The sequence below is a fragment of the Pagrus major genome, chromosome 7, assembly GCF_040436345.1.
Source record: "Pagrus major chromosome 7, Pma_NU_1.0".
NCBI lineage: Eukaryota > Metazoa > Chordata > Actinopteri > Spariformes > Sparidae > Pagrus > Pagrus major.
The window spans coordinates 33,805,337-33,826,336 of NC_133221.1; the positions used below are offsets into that span (position 1 = coordinate 33,805,337).

At 40.8% G+C, this 21,000-nt stretch overlaps 1 protein-coding gene across 2 annotated transcripts; it reads left to right on the forward strand.

Moving 5' to 3' along the window:
• The first annotated feature begins 1,892 nt into the window (after positions 1-1,892).
• Positions 1,893-20,709, forward strand: stk38a (serine/threonine kinase 38a). 2 transcript variants are annotated; one of them, XM_073470136.1, is made up of 14 exons: positions 1,893-2,059; positions 7,966-8,103; positions 8,849-8,900; positions 11,849-11,971; positions 12,130-12,213; positions 12,338-12,461; positions 12,669-12,823; positions 13,666-13,768; positions 14,026-14,087; positions 15,494-15,611; positions 15,725-15,848; positions 16,068-16,163; positions 16,447-16,541; positions 16,658-20,709. In XM_073470136.1, exons 2-14 carry the CDS (start codon positions 7,973-7,975, stop codon positions 16,792-16,794), a joined length of 1,404 nt encoding a protein of 467 aa, XP_073326237.1. In that variant the 5' UTR covers positions 1,893-2,059; positions 7,966-7,972; the 3' UTR covers positions 16,795-20,709. The 2 variants fall into 2 exon arrangements, with proteins under 2 accessions (XP_073326237.1, XP_073326236.1); XM_073470135.1 differs by having other exon boundaries at positions 1,894-2,059; positions 13,666-13,777.
• Positions 20,710-21,000: the final 291 nt, after the last annotated feature.

A 21,000-nucleotide genomic window follows, 5' to 3' on the forward strand; every position in this document is an offset into this window, starting at 1 on the left:
TTATCTCTTACCACCTCTACATAGGAGGCATAACTGCCTCAGTATGTTGGGGGAGATTCTCAGTCACGCAGGTCATGGTATATCTAAATGCTGAAATAAACTGCCTCAGTAATAATGGGCTATATGAAGATGCTGATATTGTCTGTGCCAACAAATTGTTTTAATATAATTCATATATTACATCATGAGGCAGAGACTTGGAAGTGCATCATGCATTTTAGCCACAATTCTAAAAAGCAAGACATAAGGATACAACACATATATAAGGATAAATTAGACACTGGTTTATGTTTTTAATTGGTTTAAGATAAAGATTTCAACAATTAACATTCCTTTATCTCTTCCTCCCTCCATGCAAAAAAAATACCCCAAAAAATAAATTTAAAAAAAACTGAAAAAAGTGCTTAAAATTGAAAATGATTTGACAGTCTTGTTAATGACCTCTTGTGTTACTGTTTTCCTCCCCTTTAACTAGCTTGTCACTTTGTTTACATAACTTTCCTAGTTAAGTAAAGTTGGAAAGATATTCACAGATTCGAACTTCCGGGATCAATAAATCTAAAGCGAAACGTTTTCCAAACACAAATGATGCCTCTATACCACCGTAATAGCATAAACTACGAGCTACAAGGACCAAACCCTCGATTTTTACAAAAAATAAGCTGTCCTCCGAGCTGGACGGAGAACATTGATCTCTATGCGCAGCCCGCAGCCGGGCGAGTGCGCAGGGACCGTCTGCAAATTGCAATACAAGAGCAAGACGCTGCAAACAAAAATCAATAACTCCACTGTTATACAGTACAGAGACTCCAAAATCACTACACACATCAAGGGTCTCCTCATGGTCATACTACAACAGCTGTTTTGGATAAATGTGCCTTTTATTAAAAATATAATTTTGGTGATTTTTTATTGGTATTAATCATTAATATCTACCAATATTAATCAATAGCTTCACTGTTATATAGTATTGAGACTCCAAAATCACCACACACATCAAGGGTCTCCTCAAGGTCATACTACAACAGCTGATTTGTGCAATGCAGACTGAAAGATCATAGGAACAAACCCAAAAGCTTAATAATATAGGAATAATAATAATATAGAATAATAGAATAATATAGGAAGTTCTTAATGGTTAATACCAATAAAAAATCACCAAAATTATATTTTTAATAAAAGGCACATTCATCCAAAACAGCTGTTGTAGTATGACCATGAGGAGACCCTTGATGTGTGTAGTGATTTTGGAGTCTCTGTACTGTATAACAGTGGAGTTATTAATTTTTGTTTGCAGCGTCTTGCTCTTGTATTGCAATTTGCAGACGGTCCCTGCGCACTCGCCCGGCTGCCGGCTGCGCATAGAGATCAATGTTCTCCGTCCAGCTCGGAGGACAGCTTATTTTTTTGTAAAAATCGAGGGTTTGGTCCTTGTAGCTCGTAGTCTATGCTATTACGGTGGTATAGAGGCATCATTTGTGTCTGGAAAACGTTTCGCTTCAGATTTATTGATCCCAGAAGTTTGAATCTGTGAATATCTTTCCAACTTTACTTAACTACATTAGTTAAACATGACGCGCAGCAATATAAAAACTGGGTGGACGGTAGCCTTTTTTAAAATAGTTTGTTTGGCCACATAGGCTACCTGATCTGATCTGCCTCTGCCCATTCCCTGACCGACTCCAGTATGCATGCGTGTATGCGCTTTCCAGTGCTCCTATTTGAAACTCGATATCATTTTTAAAAGGCCTATCAACGGTTTTAAGAAATGTTCCACTCGAAGAAGTTATCAGATTCAAAATAATATGTTAGCGTATGTCTCTTTTATGTACAGAAGACTTCCATGTTTCTAGATAAGTCGACTGAATGGCGTTATCACATGTTTTAGGCTTACTCCTCTCAGAAAGCTCTAATAATAGATGTCGAGGCTTGAGGTCTTAACCGAGTAGGAGGACGAAGAAAGTTTGGCCACTAGGTGTCATGATGAGTTCAAGTGGATGGTGACGCAACGCTCGGTAAAGCAGAGGAAGAGACGGCAGCTACCGCACCTTCGACCAAGGTAAGCGAACAAAGACCAACTATAAAAATACAGAATGAAAGACCTAGAAGGAAATATACTGAACATTTTCTTTAGGTAATTGTCCTACTAAGTGAATCGTGAGCATCCTCTGCCTTACGATGTTCTATTTCAAAACAGGCGACTTAACCAATTTAGCAGATAAGTAGCTAACGTTTACTAGCTAACTTTCCCTTAGCTATTCGCTTTGGGTAACTTCGAGTTGTTAAGTGCTGGGAAAGGAAGTGGGTATTTTCCGGTGAAAACCTTCAGAATAAAATTCAGAATGACGAACAGGGTATGAAACTGTGATTGTATAAACGCGACAGCTTTATTTTAAAGGACGTATGCAATGTCGCGCATGCTTTCGCTGGCTGACTTGACGAAGGCAGGAACTTTAATGGCTATCTTGCTAGCTAACTAATGTTAGCAGGTTAAAGCATTTGTTTATGAGGCTATTGGCTAACTTACCACGCCATCGCAATTTACACCAAGGTTACATTAAATTACACTGATTCAAATTACTCTGTTTTAATCCTTTACTCATTACTTTAGGTAGTTTGTGGCACGTATGGTGCGTTGTAGCCGAAACTAACAACTTTGGTAGCTAAGCTACGTGTTGTTGATTCAGGCTGGGTCAGTCTGTTTATTCCAGGAGTGAACTAAACTGGGTTAGCTAAATTTCACCATTCACGTTTTATGAATCGCCAACGTTACTGTATAAAATGTTACTTTTTAATGGAAGGCGTCAGATGAGCTCTCGTTTAAATTCTGTAACAGCTACAAATGTAGCGTAGGCATGCGAGTGTTATACAAAGGTTATTTTTTTTAAATGTGTATCTTATGTTTAAATGTACACTGAGAAAGATGAAAAGCTCTTAAACTCTTAATAGGACATAATTTACAATACACTGCCCACAATAATGACAGTATGACAATACAGCCATTCTGTGATAACTGATACATTGCAAGACAATCATCTAAAGATGCATCAGGATATCTGTCAAACTGAAGTACAAAATTCCCCCTGAAAAGGCAAAGTCTAGAAATGATTTATTTGTGGCATTGTGTTGCCATTTTCACAGATTCTGGCATGAACTGAGATGAAACAATATATAAAAAGTGCATAGTGGCTTAGTAGTGTAGAGGTTGACTGATTAATTGGTTTGGCCGATTGATCGGCGGCAATAGGACCTTTTTTATCGGCTGAACTTGGCTCCGATCATTGCAGATGGCTGCGCAGTTTCCACCAACCACCTGGGGGAGTACTTCACCATTTTACATGGAGGTTACGTTACGTCAGAGATATTTTTTTCATAAAGTATTTCTCCACTCCATGACATACCTTCCACACATTACTCTGGCGATAGCGTAAGAAAATATGGACTAATGTTTAATCTTTGTGGTCCTGTCGTAACGTTGGAACAGCTGATTTTATCGGAGACTGACAAGTGTGGCATTCAAGTCATATTTAGTCTCCCATAGCCAGACCTCTCATCTGACCTGTTTTCAGTTTATCTAGTCTCGATTATATAATGCAGCACCATCACCTTGTCCACGGTAGGGACAGGACACTGAAGGCAGCCAGGCAGGCAGGAACAGAAACCATTCTGCTAATGTTATGTTACTTCATACTGTTCTTACCAATGTGGCGTTCTCTCTTCCAAATAATCCAGCCACGTAACTATCCATCCATTCATGAATTTAACTTGCACACTTTAGGATCCTCCTTGCCCCAGGAATATGCACTAACATCAATGGTTGTAATACTGCTTTTCCACCAAAATTAGTGCGTCTTCATGGGTTTTTAAACGCGGGTCAACCCGCTAAAAATCGCCTATTGACCCCATTCCCACTTCCCGCAGGCAAGGCAGCCCATCTGTGATTTTTATCTGAAGTATTATGTTGTACGTCACGTTTCATGTCACAAATGCGCCAGAAACAGCTGTAACAAAAGAGAAAACAACAATAAACCCAGTGTGAAAGAAGCATCTGTAAAACGGTGGATACATTATTTTGAGTGTCACAACCCCTGCAAAATGACTTGTTTGACTGTCAAAATCTGAGTCTTTTGGTCCAGTAACACCTTGAAAGTCTAGAAGACCCACACGATCAAATTATTTTATCTGACTGCATCCCAAACCCCTTCCTTATTTACGCGCTACCACCCGATGTTGATAACGCATCATCACTTTGCGCAGGGGAATTTAGCGTGTTCACCCAGGTCTTACATTTAGATCAAAGCTGAGCCGAGGTGATTTAAAAACCTGTGTCTACTGCAGAGTCAATTGACCCGGGTGTAAATGTAGAGTTTACACATTCCCATTGCACACAAAAGCCTGATCTTAGCGGGTTTAAGTGGGATTTTTGACCAGTAAAAAGGGGTATTAAAGAGAGATGTCACTGAAAACTTTGTTTCTTTTGGCAGTTACAACAACCAAATATGTGATTGTAATCCTCGCACTTTTGATCAGTCTTGTGTGCCTTCAAAGGCAGGTGGCTCTGGGGCAACACTGTAACCAAAAAATCTCCCTATTCCCCAACGATGTTAATCAGGCTGTAGGACTTGAGGTATACCATCCTCCCCTATTTGGATCCGAGCTGGAGGAGAGGGCCACAGAGCTGGAAGAACAAGGGCACTGTCTAAGCCACTGGGTTGTTGAGGCAATCAAACAGGCTTATGAGAGGGCATGTCATTTGCCATTCTATCAGGGGTGTGGTCACATCCTGGGCACACTGGCATCAGCCACTCTGCCATTAGCTTCTACAAGTGACCAGTAGGTGGGTGTCGGTTGCTCAAGACACTGCTGGTATGAGTTATCCACGGGCAGTTGGGAAGGAATGAAACAGAAGTTACGAAGGTAACTATGGTTCTGTGAATTCCTGGATGACTGCCAATCATGCTGGTCACACGGAACCTTTCAGGGTGAGAAGATTCTGAGAGGCCGGATGTAGGTTACCACATGGTATTTTTATAGTAGGGATGGAGCACAAGACATATCCTCTTATGCTGCGTTCAGACCAAACACGAAGAAAACATTCACGTCGCGTTATTAACACAAGTTTGATCACAAGGTTATTAATTTTTAATTGCATCGACTCATTTAGAATAACGCGAACATGCAGCACATTGGTATGAACCCAAAACAAAGAGATTTCTCTGTGACCTGACTGCAATAAATGGATCAGAAGGACACTGAAATAAAAACATCATAATGCCATCTTTTAAAAAGCCTGAATTCATGCTTCGTCAGGTCTGTCAGCCAGATGACAAGCAAACAACTTCTAAAATGCTTGTTCCCTGAATGGAGTTCGGCTCGATCAGAGCTATGCTGTGCTGACATATTTCCAAGACTAACCAGTTAGTCTGTCTATCTTACTCATTTCCCTCCATGGCAGCTCCTTATTTGTCCTGTCCCGGTACGAGTAGATGTATTATCGTACAGCTCTGGGTGTCCATAAATGGCCATGATTAGTGATTCAAGATGGCCAAGGTATCCTCTCCTCCATTGTTGTTCATGTTCAATGTCCGGACATCATCAGTGTGAACGTCAACGGCGATAGGCTTTCACGACACAGCGTCATGTTAAAATTTCTCTTGAGTTCAATATTTTCAAGCGCGATTGTTGCTTGGAGCGATTAGACGTGATATCGCATCTTATCATTGATTTGTATGTAATGTAGTCGTGCAAATAATTTGCGTTGCGTTCGGTTTGAACACAGCATTAGTTTATCCAGGAATTCACAGAGCCATACTTGCCATCATAACTTCTGTTACCTCTCTTCACAGCCCTGTGTTCGAATTGTTCTGCGGTACCAGTACATGTATCCCCACTGTCAGACGGCTTGCTTGGTAGGACATTGCAAATATGTCGCGCTTTTTAAACCAAGTAGGCATTTAAATTCCGTATAGATGTTGACAGGCGGGGAGCTAGGTAGCTGTTAGCAGCCAGTGAACAACAGATGTCCTTTCAGTGTGGCCTTTCAGCAGCGCTGTTTCATGTTTATCTGATCGGCTCTTCTAATCTGGCTTTATACTATGTATATCAGCTAATAACAGTCGGTGCCTGATCAGTCAGAGCAACCTCACATATTAAACAGGCTATGTCGCAATCTTTGAAAACATAAACAATTAAAAATGACGGGTAATACCTTACTTTTTACGACACTGTCTGTCAAAATGACAATGAGAAAATCTAAGGCAACAGATACATTTCATGTTTAATCTTTATTTCAGTAAATGATTCAGAACAAGGATACAGTGTGTCATGGATACAAGCAACAAACATTCTTGCATATTGAAAATGTTAACTCCTGTTTCCAGTCAGTACTGTGCATTTGCAACTGTCAACAGAGATGACAGGGAAGTGAGATGGCTCACTCCTTGGGCACTGCCATCATCACCTCAAGAAAAACAGTGGCATTAATAAAATGATTCTTTTTTACCACTTACCTGATAGGAAAATGAGGTGCTAGATTTACTAGCTGGCTGTAGATCGGGCAATATATCAATATTATGATATGAGACTATATATCGTCTTAGATTTTAGATGTTGTTATGGTGATATGACATAAGTGTTGTCTCTTCCTGGTTTTAAAGGCTGCATTAAAGGAATAGTTCACTCTAGAACGAAATTCAGTCATCGACTCACCCTCATGCTGATGAGAAGTCCGGTGTAGTTTCTTATTCCTCAAAGTGCAGCTGGAGACCTGTGGGGGTACCCTCCGGCAAGTATAATCAATATAACGAGCGTCAATTGTGCCAGAGAGGAAAAGGTCCATAAAACTACACAAAAACTTTGTTATATTCCTCCATACTGCTCGTCCGCTGCAATCCAAGTGTCCTGAAGTGGCGACATCCAGAGTTTACTCAAAACGACGTCATTTAGTACATTTTTGTAGCCTAAACAGTCACTATATTATATTTGCCTGGAGGCACGCTCCCGCGAGTCTCCCTCACAGCATTTGCATTACGGAAGCTGCGCCAGACAAGATCAACGAGACTCGCAATAGATACACACCGGTATTTACATCCAGCTGTGAGTGTCAAAGTTTCAAATCACTTGTGCAGGCAGATCCCTCTTGTGTTTGTGTGTCGCTCGGTCGCTCATAGCAGGAAGTAAATACCGGTGTGTATCTATCACGAGTCTCGTTCATCTTGTCTGGCGCGGCTTCCGTAGTGCAATTGGCTGTGAGGGAGACTCGCGTGAACGCAGGAGCGTGCCTCCAGGCAGATATAGCAGGCCCTTTTTCTACTTCTTCTTCTCTATGTTTATCACAAACCGACTTTCAAGGAACTAACAGCCACCTACTGTATCAGAGTTCGTAAATTAAAGCAATTTAGCCTCGTATTATTGGCCCGATTTATCAGCTAGAATTATACGACAAATACCTAATAAATTTCCCAATATCAGATGATAATTTAGCGGTCTGATGTTGTGCAACCCTATTTGATTCTGTCGCCCAGTACCAGCATTTTGAGGAGATTTCCACTAGCCCAATGCCTGACTTGCCTGAGACAACTGGGACATTGCAACTGTTGAGCACTGGTACTAATTGATAAAGTGAGACAATCCATTTGTCTGAAGGACTTTGTGTCATGACTATGTTGTTTCACTACCCTTAAGTAAGCATTAAATCTAGAAACTTGGAATTCAAACCCATCCATCTCAAATGGATTTGTGCTTGCACAAATGAGATTTCTTCATCATTTCTTCATAACTTCACTTACACAATGTTATCAACATTGCTCTGAAGACAGCAGGGCTTGCAGCTTTCCTTCCTCCTTTTCTAGGCCAACAGTCATCTTCGTTCATAGTTTCAATTTTTAAGAGCTCATCTCAGTGTTCTTACATCGAACCTTATCATAACAACAAGGTATGCTCTGTTATGTGACTGTGTCTTTCCAGGTAAAGCATGGCAATGACTGGCCAGAGCTCGTGCTCCTCCATGAGTAACCACACCAAGGAGCGGGTCACCATGGCTAAAGTGACCCTGGAAAACTTTTATAGTAATCTCATTGCCCAGCATGAGGAAAGAGAGATGAGGTAACATCCAAATGTTTGAGTAGCTGCACACTGATTTTTGATGACCACCATGTTTTCATTCCAGACTATTTAATTCTTAGTAAAACTTAAAATTGATTAGTGCTTCTGCTTGTAACTTGATACACACATTTAAACATTATGAACATTTTACTTTTTTCATTGTGTGGCTTATGTCAAAATTAAGCTGAGGCAAGGACACTTCCTGTTGTGACAAATTACATCAGTGTACTCCTGTTTGGTTTAGTATGGAGGATAGGAGATTGGCTTTCTTTCTTTCTTTTTTTCTTTCTACAAAAAATGGTTCAGCACATGTGTTGGTCACAGTAAGGAAAACATAAAAGGTAACATTACTGTTTATTTTATTTTGAAAAACATTAACTGCTTGTGTATATCTTCAACTCTTAACCCCCAGCTTGCAACACTGACTTTCTCTTTTTAATGTGCAGTCACTAAGCCAAAGTATAGGCTAAGTCTAGTAATTCAAGTATTTGATTTGATCCTTTTGCTTGATATGTAGCTGATATCTGAGTTTGATGCATGCCATCAACATTGTAAATAATTTGATGGATACATGTTTATTTAACTGATGGTAGGGCTGTCCTGGATGAAGACGTAATATAAAGTGTACAAGTGCCTTTTTCTTGATCATGTTTTTCCCTTCTTGCCAACATAATTGTCATGGTGGAATGTGCATCCACTACTTTGTTACTATAAGACAGTGGTAACAGCCATATTGTCTTTTCAGGCAGCAGAAGCTGGAGAAAGTGATGGATCAGGAAGGCTTGGCTGATGAAGAGGTGAGTGACAAACACAAACCTACAGTGTTTTCCCAGGATGCTTTGTGATAGTAAGGGAGAATTCACTCAGTGGGTTCAATAGTCACATCCTATGTCCTTTCCTAACCACATTTCCTTGACCTCAAAACAATGAGAGAGACAGAGAAGTGTGGACAAACGACAGAGAGGGAGTGTGAATGTGAACAGAAGGTGCAAACAAACATGCCTAAAAATACTTAAAAGACATTATAATAGTATATAAACACAGTGTGACCGATTTTAAAGTAGGTGAAGAATGTCCAGATTTATCCAGTAGTGCAAAAACTTTGACCTGGATTGTGCAAGGTTGCAGTAGATACGGATATTGCAATGTGCAAAATAAGAGCGTCTGGTGACTAAAACTTATATTAATGTAATGTAAGTGAACGGAGAGGTCACTTATCAGTGTCAGTGGGGGTCATGGGCCTCATTAATGAGGCAAGTTGCATATGGGAAGAAACTGTTCTTATGGTAAGAGGTTCTGGTCCTGATGGACCGCAGCCTCCTGCCAGAGGGGAGAGTCTCAAAAAGTTTGTGTCCAGGATGGGAGGGGGTTGGCAGCAATTTTACCTGCACATCTCAGGGTCCTTGAGGCGTGCAGGTCCTGGAGGGATGGCAGATTGCAGCCGATCACCTTCTCAGCAGAGCGAATGATACACTGGGCAAAAAGGTAAAATGTAGGGGGTCCAACAGTGGGTGGTGATGGTTTTGAGGTGGGACAGAACAAGGCGATCAAAGGACTTCATCACCACAGAGGTCAGGGTCTGTAGTCATTAAGTCATTAAGTCCTGTGGTCCTTGGTTTTTTGGGGACGGGGATGATGGTAGAGGACTTGACTTGACTTGGCTGGCATGCGGCATGTCTTCAGTGAGGTCCTGGGCTGGGGCTCATGAAGGGTGTCACGGGGGATAGTGTCAGGTCTGCTCCATTGTCTTTCAAATTGGCAGTAGAACTCATTCAATTCGTTGGCCAGTTGCAGGTCATTTATGGAGTGGGGGGCTGTAGGTTTATAGTTTGTAATCTTCCTGAGCCCACTCCAGACAGTAGTAGCAGAGTCATTGGCTGAGAACTGATGTTGGAGTTTGTACTTTGAGTCTTTAAAACTGTCCCTGTTCCCTGCTTCCTCCTTCTTCAACCTTAGCTGTCTGAGTTTGGCTGTGAGCCAAGGCCTGTCATTGTTCTGACTCACCCTGGTGCGTAATGGTACACAAAATTGACAGAAGCTGATGTATGACATCACAGCCTCTGTGTACTCATCCAGACTGTTTATGCAGACCTGAAAGCATCCAAGTCAGTACAGTCCAAGCATGCCTGAAGATCCTTCACGACCTCGCTGGTCCACTTCTTAGATGTCCTCACAATGGCTCTGCAGAGCTTTAATTTCTGCCTGTATGCAGGAATCAGATGGACCATGACGTGGTCAGAGTGGCCCAGTGCAGCGTGGGGGATGGCATGATATGCACCACTGACTGTGGTGTAACAGTGATCCAAAACATTCCTCTCTCTGGTCAGACATTTAATAAACTGTTTGTATTTGGGAAGTTTGTGGTTGAGGTGTCCTTTTGTTAAAGTTACTGAGGACAATAACAAAAGAGTCCAGGTATGTCCACTCCAGTATCTGGTCGGCGAGCACGCGCTATGTGTCCTGCACGTTGGCTTGCAGTGGAATGTAAACACGACCAGAATGAACGAAGCGAACTCGCGGGGGAAGAAGAAGGGTTCGCAGTGGATGAAAAATGATTCCAGAACAGGAGAACAGTGCTGTACGATCACTGTCACATCATTGCACAAGCCACTGTTGATATAAAAAGAGATTCCCCAAACTTTTGCTTTGTCCAGTTTATTGCACTGAGAGCATACGTTGGATATAATTATTCCAGGCAGTGAAATCCGGTGTCCGAGCTTGCGTAGACGTACAAGCACTCCAGCAAGTCTTCCTCTCCTACGGTGTTTAACTGCATGAACAAAGGTGAGCGCATCTTTGACCAGAATGTCCAATAATTCCACTGTTGAACAGAAAAAATTGGGAAACAAGTCTGCTGAAGTTGTTCCCCTGATGTTCATGAGCTCCTCTCTGGTGAAAGAGCTCCAGATATCACAGCAGAAGACAGAGTTTGTAAACATTTGTAATCATGAAGCCTAATGTTACTTTACAATTCTATGGTTTATCAGTGAAGTGAATGAATGTACTGAAGACTGGAGTTAACAGTGACAGATCATCATGATTGTTTGACCATAATTGTTACATTTATGCAAGATAGGCATAATTTGTAAGACTGGAACCTACGGCTGCACATCATGTTGAAGTAAAAATGTGGATAAAAACTTTTATTATTGTTTTTTCTTTTTGATAATGATCTGATAGTAAGGCTATGCATATAATAGATCAAGAAACCCCCAACAACTAAACACCTTGAAGAATGTGACATCTCAATTATTTGTTTTTGTGAATGGTGTGCAGCTTTACAGAGACCGGTGTATCCTATGCTAAAAGAGATACAAAGCGAATCATTGACGCACCTTTTCCTTAGCATTCACAATATTTGAACAGCTCTTATCATGGCTGCCGCTAAGATACTTTCTGGTAATTTCACTCAGTCAAGAACTTTCTTAAGGAAAAAAAGACTATACGACGTCTTTAGATCTGCTGGAAAAGTGCTGTAAAGAACTTAATGTTAATTTGCTTTGAGTGAACAGTAAGCATTTTTAATGATTGTCTTCACAGGTGTTTGATCCAATGTCACTGACACATGGGACAGAACTCTTATTGCTCTGCTGTCACATGATCATAAAATCTTGAAGGGAACTATATAGTTGTGGCTTAGAGTTATTTATTTAGAAATACACAGTTATGAATTATTAGTGGCAGATGTGAATCACACAGAATGGAAAAGAAATGAAAAAGTCATCTCCTTGTCTGTGCTCTGCAGAAACGTATGCGCCGTTCTCAGCATGCAAGGAAAGAGACAGAGTTTCTGCGCCTGAAGCGCACTCGACTGGGCCTGGAGGACTTTGAGTCCCTGAAGGTGATTGGCAGAGGAGCTTTTGGAGAGGTAAAAACCTTACAAATAAATATTTGGAACGTGATTCCTACATGCTTTTTTGTTATAGAATTTATATGACTGTTTTTCAGTAGTATTTAAAAAGTTGTTTGTCCCCATTGATCGAGACTCTGTCAGGTTGGTATGAGCGTTGCTGTGTTTGCCTTTAGGTTCGTCTGGTTCAGAAGAAAGACACCGGTCATGTCTATGCTATGAAGATCCTCCGCAAAGCTGACATGCTGGAGAAAGAACAGGTTAGACAGCAAAACATACACACACTGAAATGTTGCCGTTGCATCTGTTGGACATCTTTCAAACTATTTGTGTTGGCTGGTGTGTCTGCCTGCCTGTCTGCCTGCCTGCCTGCCTGCCTTTTAGGTTGGTCATATCCGTGCTGAGCGGGACATTCTGGTAGAGGCAGATAGCCTGTGGGTGGTCAAAATGTTCTACAGCTTCCAGGACAAGATGAACCTCTACCTCATCATGGAGTTCCTGCCTGGAGGTATGACCCTCTAACCCTACAACACAATACTGAGGGGAAAGTTGAAGCAGCTAGGGCTTCTGTGTTTGACCAGTCAGTGATGGTCAGCCCTGCAAAACTTCCCCTAAACTTCCTGAGCTATCAGGCAGATTTTACCCCAGAGCAGGGGTTTTTTTCTACAACGTATTGAGTGCCAGTGTGACTGTGGTTTCTGCTCTTGTGGCACAGGAGATATGATGACTCTGCTGATGAAGAAGGACACTCTGACAGAAGAGGCTACTCAGTTCTACATAGCAGAGACAGTGCTGGCCATTGACTCCATCCACCAGCTGGGCTTCATTCACAGAGACATCAAACCAGACAACCTGCTGCTGGACTCCAGGGTGAGTCATGGTTAACGACCTTATCCATCGTGATTGTGTCTTTTATCATTGAACTTAGTATAGAGCAGTTTCTCACCCTTGGAATTGTGACCCCAGATGGGGAGTGGACTTCTGAGAGCGCTAGGAGGGTACCATCCCTACTAAGTGAGGTCCCTGTCAGGTAGTCCTTGTTCAAACCTGGTATTACCATCGGAAGTGAGCAGCTCTAAGTAGAGGTGTGAATGCACCCTGACACATTGAGGATGCATTTGACCACATTCAAAGGTGGTCTGGGCCACTTATGAACACAATCTTTTAGCAGAGTGTTCATGAATATTACCTCATTTCCATGTGGCTCACTGAAATGTAAATTACATAGATGACCCCCAGTAGGACAATGTGTCCTGCTACACCACAAAAACTGATCAGGAATGTGACAAAGTGCCCAATATGTTGATCTGTCCCCAAATTCCCCAGATCCTAATCTTACAAGCATCTGTGGGGATGTGCAGGAACAAGTCAGATCCATGGACAATTGGACAACCCCAGAGGTCTTTTGTCTCTGCCTCAATGTGTCTGTGAGCTGTTTTGGCGACATTAGGGGAACCTGCACAATATAAAGCAGGTGGTTTTAATGTTGTGGCTGATCGGCGTATACGCTACACAGGAGCTTGGCACACAATGTCCTTTAACCCTCCCATACATGCTACATACTTTATGATGTCCATAATGTGCCCACCTGAAGACTGATGTCATGGGAAACTTGGCTTCCAGCACTTGAATTGTTAATTTGACTATAAGATAATATTTTTTAAAATTGTCACTGTGTGCAGTGGTTATAATAGTATGTTTGATGTTTCCAGGGTCATGTGAAGCTGTCTGACTTTGGTCTGTGCACGGGGCTGAAGAGGGCGCACCGTACTGAGTTTTACAAGAACCTGAACCACAGCCTGCCCAGTGACCTCAGTAAGCAAAGTCAGGCAACCCTTTAATTTATTTACACTGTAGCTTGCATGTTACCTCGGTTACCTGAATGTTCATGTTTTATCACGTGTTTCATTAAAACACCACTCTCACCATATTAAATCTCTGTAAAGAAAGCAATGATGATTTCAAATGATTTTATACTGGTTAAGATGTTAGCCATTATAAAACGTTTAGGTGTTTAATGCATCAGTAAAGTCACAGCTTGCTCTTTATACTGAGCTGTCATTTCTCCACAGCCTTCCAGAACATGAACTCCAAGAGGAAAGCAGAGACCTGGAAAAGAAACAGGAGACAGCTGGTAGGTCTGAACACAGATGTGATGACCCTCTGACATTTCACACAAGCTGGCTCATTCATGATTATGGAGATTATGTATCCAACATATGAATGCATACAGCTCAATTAAAAAGAAAAACTGTGTATTACAGACGCCTAAGTACTTTTCTAGTGTGAACTGAAATGGTTCTGTAGAAAAACAAAAACAACATCTGGTCTGATTTCATAGTGTTGTTTACCTGTTATTTGCTTAGATTGTTCCTCACATGAAATTCCTAATTTTGCAAGTGTTGAAGGTACTTTATTAAGGCAAAGTATTTGTACTGCTAATTTTGTTTAGACAGCCTTTAGCATTGGGAAAGTTTGGCTTCTTTTGTTCAGTGAAAAAAGAGTCATGCTTGTTTCTCAAAGTAAGGCTTTATAAAAGTATAGTTTTGGTGTTAGTGCCAAGGCTTATCATATTGACAGCGATATTGAACATATTGAACCCCATAAAAAGTAAGATCAGAAATGAATCATGGTCTAAAAATATCATCGAACAACCTCTAAACTACAAGCCCCCATGAACAGCACGAGCTGTGCAATTTTGGCATATTTGCTAAACAGGGTACTGCAATTTTCGTGTTCATCACGTGACAATCGACTGATGACAAGTTAGCCTCTGTGGGCAAAGGCCAATGTTCCAGGGATTCCACTGTAGCCAGTGGATATCTAGATAACAGATATCTGGGCCGAGACATCCTCTTCCGCGCATCGGCCATTGTTTATAGTTTGATTAGCAACTTGAGAAAGTGGATGTGAGACAACATTTCAGCTAATCTCTTTTAACAGATATCTGCAAATGAATGAAGATGCACTTTTAGGAGAACTAATAAAAAGCTTAATTGTTGTCAAACAATAGCCAGTTTCAAGATTGCATTTCAGCCAACATGACCCACCTCTTTTGCTCTTCACAAAGCCCGCTCAAACTTGATTGGTCAATAATACTCAAACAGCAAAACAATCAGTTTGGCTCAGATGGAAAAGATCTCTAGGCTCTGGGCCAGAAAGTGCAACTTTCATATGAATGAAATCTAAGCATCATCTTTGAACGTGGTATCCAGTTCTCCTTTATACATCCTGTAGCTGTCTTCAAATTATGACTCAGATGTAGCCAAAGCCTGTTGGTGCACAGAAATACATGACATTATCTTTTCCCAACTGAGTCCCACCAATATTAAACCAGTGAACAATAACACAATCCAGAAATCTCATGTTTTAAATTGGTGTGCTTATATAAAACCTCACTGCTCATAGTTGGAAGCGTATTGACAAAATTGGTTTGGGGCTCTTTTTCACTTGTGTTTTATTGTCACCTCAAAGCAAACAGCCTCCAACTTGCTTTCTGTTGTTCCCCACTCTTCTTCCTCCACATCTCGTCCCTGTCAGGCTTTCTCCACAGTGGGAACCCCGGACTACATCGCTCCAGAGGTCTTCATGCAAAATGGGTATAACAAGCTCTGCGACTGGTGGAGCCTGGGTGTCATCATGTATGAGATGCTGATAGGTAAAGACGCAGACCTGATGGAACATCTTATTTACCTTCAGCGGTTTTAGGCCAGGCCAGGCCAGATGTGGTCTAAATGATGGTTTGCCTTTTGCTGTCCACACTGTCTGCAGGTTACCCTCCGTTCTGCTCAGAGACGCCTCAGGAGACATACAGGAAAGTGATGAACTGGCGAGAGACATTGATCTTTCCTCCAGAAGTGCCTATATCAGAGAAGGCCAAAGACCTCATCCTCAGGTATGAACCACCTTTGTTCATCTAAAATCCCTCTCACTTGTACCATAATACTGACACAACAGTTACAGTATCAGTTGTTCTTGTTTTGTGTATTGATCATGGATGCACTGTTTTGTTCTTAACATGTCAAAGTTATCTAATAGCACACCTAACGTCCAAATGATCTGCACTGAGTGGTTGAATGTGTATAGTATTAAGTAAACACACTTTTGTGAGCAGGTTCTGCTGTGAGGAGGAGCACAGGATTGGTGCTGCAGGTGTAGAAGAGATCAAGTCCAATGCTTTCTTTGAGGGGGTGGACTATGACCATATCAGGTGGGGACTGTCTCGTGGTCATGTTAAAGGATGGTTATTACAGCAAGACATTTGAAATCTTGTCTGGATAAAGATTGTTGTTGTTTTAAAACCCTGTATCCAAAAATACCTGTGTACATGTAGACTAGACCTTAGAGACATTCTTACTGTCATCAGTGGTGAATTGATCACAAAGAAATTAAGAACCAGATACAGAAAGCTGATAACTGATTATACTACAGAGCATTAGCTGTGCACCACTTCCAGTGTGGCTGCCCATCCAAATGACTTGTCCTTTCTCCAGAGAGAGACCGGCTGCCATTCCCATAGAGATCAAGAGCATCGATGACACCTCAAACTTTGATGAATTCCCTGATTCAGATATCCTCACTCCAACAGGCAAGCTACCTGTTACTCTTAAGCACATTTCAAATGTTGTGCCTGTGTTGTCATGTCTTGAAATGATTCAAACCCCTCTTCTTCTTTTCCTTCTCCTCGTCCTCTTCCTTGTACAGCCACCCCTGTGTCTAACCAGACCGAGGCAGACCTGAAGAACAAGGACTGGGTCTTCATCAACTACACCTACAAACGCTTCGAAGGTCTGACTGCTCGAGGAGCTATACCGTCCTACATGAAGTCAGGAAAGAGATGAAAACCTTCAGACACCGCCATGAAACCTGAATGAGTCGTCCAAACCCCTGCTGTCTGAGGAACTTCAGCCTGAAAAGGAGAACTCTGTCTGTTCTCTGTTACCTAAGTGTTGAGGATTCTCGTCACACAGGACTCTACAAATAATAAAGGGGATCAATTTCGTCCGTTGCTTTCCACCATAGGAACTGCTGCCTTCATTTCTGCAGGTCTTTACTGTCTCTGACGCTTCCAAAGTGGGATTACAGTGATTGTGTCTTCCATTTGCCTTTTCCACCAGTGGATGCAGTGGGATGTCTTTACTCCTGACACCAGCATCATTTACATTCCCTCTCTATAAACCAGCATCAGTCTGTTGGACCTACCAAGGGCTTTTCTCTTTCCAAACCAGGACATCCACTCCATTTACCCTGTTATGTTGACTTATCAACTGAAACATTGCATTAAGTGGCAACTTGAAGTGAATCAAGTGCTCTTCAGGGATTCTGTCCTAATGTTTCGTCATTTCCGGCAAGAGCTCACTATGAGGCTGCTGGCTTATTAAGATGACCCAACCAAAGACTGAGCTGAATGATGTTTCTGCTTGATCTATCTGTCATGTCACTTCTTGTAAACTTAGAATTGTAGTTTTATAGATTGATATTTGCAAGATTTGCTTGTTGAAATTTGGAATATATGAGAATGGTGCATTTTGTTGCGTCTTGTTACATTTTCACAATGACCCACTTGTGTTCAAATAGCTTTTTTGCACCTTATATGATGCTTGATCCAACTTCAGTGCTGTCAGGCCTACAGATCATTAGTTTGTGTGTTTGGGAATTTTTATTTGATTGGAAAAGTACACATCTGGCCACACTGTGCTTGACAAGACGGTATCTCAAAACTGTAGTCACCATTTTCCCACAAATGTCTCCATTTTACTGTTTTCATGCCATGAACATGTGGCAAACTCAGACTTTTAGTGTGTGTGAGAAAGCCACAGTGGGAGTTACAGTGGGGTCCACTAGTCAACATTATTTTAATTCACATTCATTTTGGATCGAATAATATTTTCTTAATTATAAGTGAAGTGTAATACAAGCTTATCAGTTCCAGTGAAAAGTTAAAGCTTTGAAAAATGTCCATGAATTTCAGAACATCTTAGTATTTTGTATATCCTCCTTTGCTTTAATGACAGCATGCACTCAAGCTGGCATGGACTCCACAAGTCTGACAGTAAAACCTGCTGACTCATGTTATCCCAACATTATTTGGAAGGTTTCCACAAAGCTTCTTGTGATGTCACAGAGTGCTTGGCTTTCTCAGTCTTCAAGTCCCCCAATAAATATTCAGTGGGGTTGTGGTCCTGTGACTGTGGAGGACAGTCCATGACAGTGAGGACTCCTTGGGCTTCTTTGGACTTAAAGTTGTTCTGCCAGAGCTTTGAGTTGTGTTTGGGCTCATTATCCTGCTGCACTATGAATCATTCTCCATAGAGATGCAAAGCAGAGAGTGTCTACCTTCTTTTGACAGGACTTTTGCTGATTTAAGTCTTGTGTTCTTTTTGTTTTTTAACAAACTATCTGATTAAGTTGCTTTTCTATCTGTCAGTGAACTAAGCTTGATGTATTGATCTTTTGATGGTGTGGTCACTTTGGGTCTGCCCTATTGTACTTGGGATGCAACTGATCAAGGTTCTGCAAAGAATTTAGAGTTCCATGCACTGCCCCTTTTATAAAACATTAAGACTAGCCATGAATTGATGTTGAGAAATCCCCTCTCTGCTTAGAATAACAAATTGTCTTAAGACACTTTCACTTATTTTATGAATCCTCAAACTTTCTGATGATTTCTAGGTTTACGTGACAATACTAGTTTTTAAATATGGTTTTAAACTTCTGGACCCCACTGTAATGGCTACATTTACACAGCATTTTTATCCAGAGTGCTTTACAAGCTTGTTGTTGCTCATGTATGAATTACACACATACACACACACTTGCACGGTGATGGCAGTGAGCTGCCATGCTGGGTTTTGGCCTGACCATCGGGAGCACTTTGGGATCTAGTGTCTTCCCCAAGGACACTTTAACATGTGGATGACCTGCTCTACCTCCTGAGCTACAGCCACCCTATGATCATAATGGAACAATATCCCCCTTCAAACTTAAATGAATACAATTATTATATTATATTGTATACTAAAAATGGGTAAATGAGTGGTGCAGACATGTACCAACCTACAAGTCAAATTCAACACATTGGCTTTCAGTATCTCAGTGTTGTTTTCTGCTGGCCTGATTAGCTTGCTGTATTATTGTAAGGCAGCAGTAATCAGAGAGGCAAAACTTTTAACCGTTTTTATTAGGAACAATTTTCTACTCAGTGTGTTGTGTGAATTGTCTAACTGTCTAAATTACCACCTCAGCTGTGGGTGTTGCATTCACAAGACATTGGATTCATTTGGTTGGTGAACTTTTGTTTTAACTATATTTTGATGTGTAATAGCATGGTGGTTGTTTCCTGAGGTCAGGATGGTTGAAGTTCATATCAGCTAGATGGAAGTTTGTAGGATCGCGTCTGTGTCTGTCTGTCTTTTTTTTGCTTCCAAGAGACACTTAAGATCTTAGAGTAATGCCACAATGAAGCAGTTTTTTGAAGCACAGGGCTAAAAATTTTCCAGTGAACACAATATCCAAAATGCTGTCATTTAAAATGAATGTAAATGGATCATGGAGAAAATAATTTTTGCCACAATAATTCCAAAATGCTGTTTGTGTGAATGTAGCCTGGAAGTTTTTTTTATTATTCTTATTGTTCCGGCACATAATATAACTATGGAAGCCCATATCCCCTAGAAATGGAAATGAAGAGACAGAAAGTTAGGAATGACATTTGTATAAGAGATCTTAAGTAAAAACTTATGACTTTTGAGTAAAATATTGAAATAATAAATTCCATCATTTAGATTTTGTTGAAAAATGTGTCTTGTATCATAATGTTGCAAAGCTGGTCAAAATTAAAGTTTTGACTCAAATTCAGTGAGTCAGAATTTTGATTCATCAAGTAGTTTTTACTTTAAAAAGTATGACCTATGTCACAAATTTTGACCAGCCAACTCAAATTGTATGTTAAAACCATATTTTAAGATTTTAAAAAGACAATCGGACATTATCATACAATATTGACTTAAATACGTTTTACCTTAAAGATGACATATTTTAGAATTGCAACTACTTAAAAAAATGGATCTCTCATAACTCAAACTTTTTGTCATTCCCAACATTTCATCTTTTTTCCCCCCTTTTCTCGGCAGAAATGGGCTTCCATCTGTAACAATTCAGTCTGAAGGGTTTTCTTATTATGTTTAACATAAAACTTAGTTCATTCAGGTGGTGTGTAGATACATTTTAGAAAAGTACGCAGTGGAGCGTGGCGGGGGGAGGGTCACTATTTTAAACAAACTGTCTGTTATAAGAATGCTTCTGCTCTGCATGCTTTTACGAAACAGCAAATGGGTCCGCTTAAAGCAATAGAGCACGTTGATAATGCCACTTTGTGTGTGTGAGTGTGAGCGAGAGATGATTCAGACTGTTGTTGAAGATGTGATGTTGGACTGCATGAAGACCTGTATGTTTTCTACATGTGAGGCTCAGATGTGTGTGTATGCTCTGCTCTTGTCATGTACCACATGTGACCTGAGAGTCAGAAGTGAGGGGTTTTGGGAAGGTGGGTGTACAATATTTAAACCACTGTTCTCTTTGTAGCGTGTTGCTGTTGAATTGTTTTCTGCTATTTGACAATGAATTACTCTGCACTTACTGTGTTGTGTCCTCCTTCAGCGTTTGAATGGGTGGTGGGGCATGCCTTTGCTCAGAAGAATGCTGCCCTGCAGTACGCAGATGTCTTAAGATGGCAAAATAAACAGAACAGTCTGAGGCATTGTCTCAACTTGTGACTTATTCCTAAATCAGACCTAAGTTCATATGAAACTTAAAATAAAAAATAATCAAGTCTCACATTTTTACTACATGTTAAATTCTAGGGACAGGAACAAATAGAAAATGAAAGGTAAGCCATACACGGCGTATCTGTTTGTTAATAATCCTTGTTTTGAACTGACTCAAATATTGGGGAAAATGTCTAATTAATGGTTAGAATGTCTTAATTAGAATGTTGTTAATCTTAATTTGAACTGTTTATTTAAGTTTAAGAACTGGGCCCATATTCA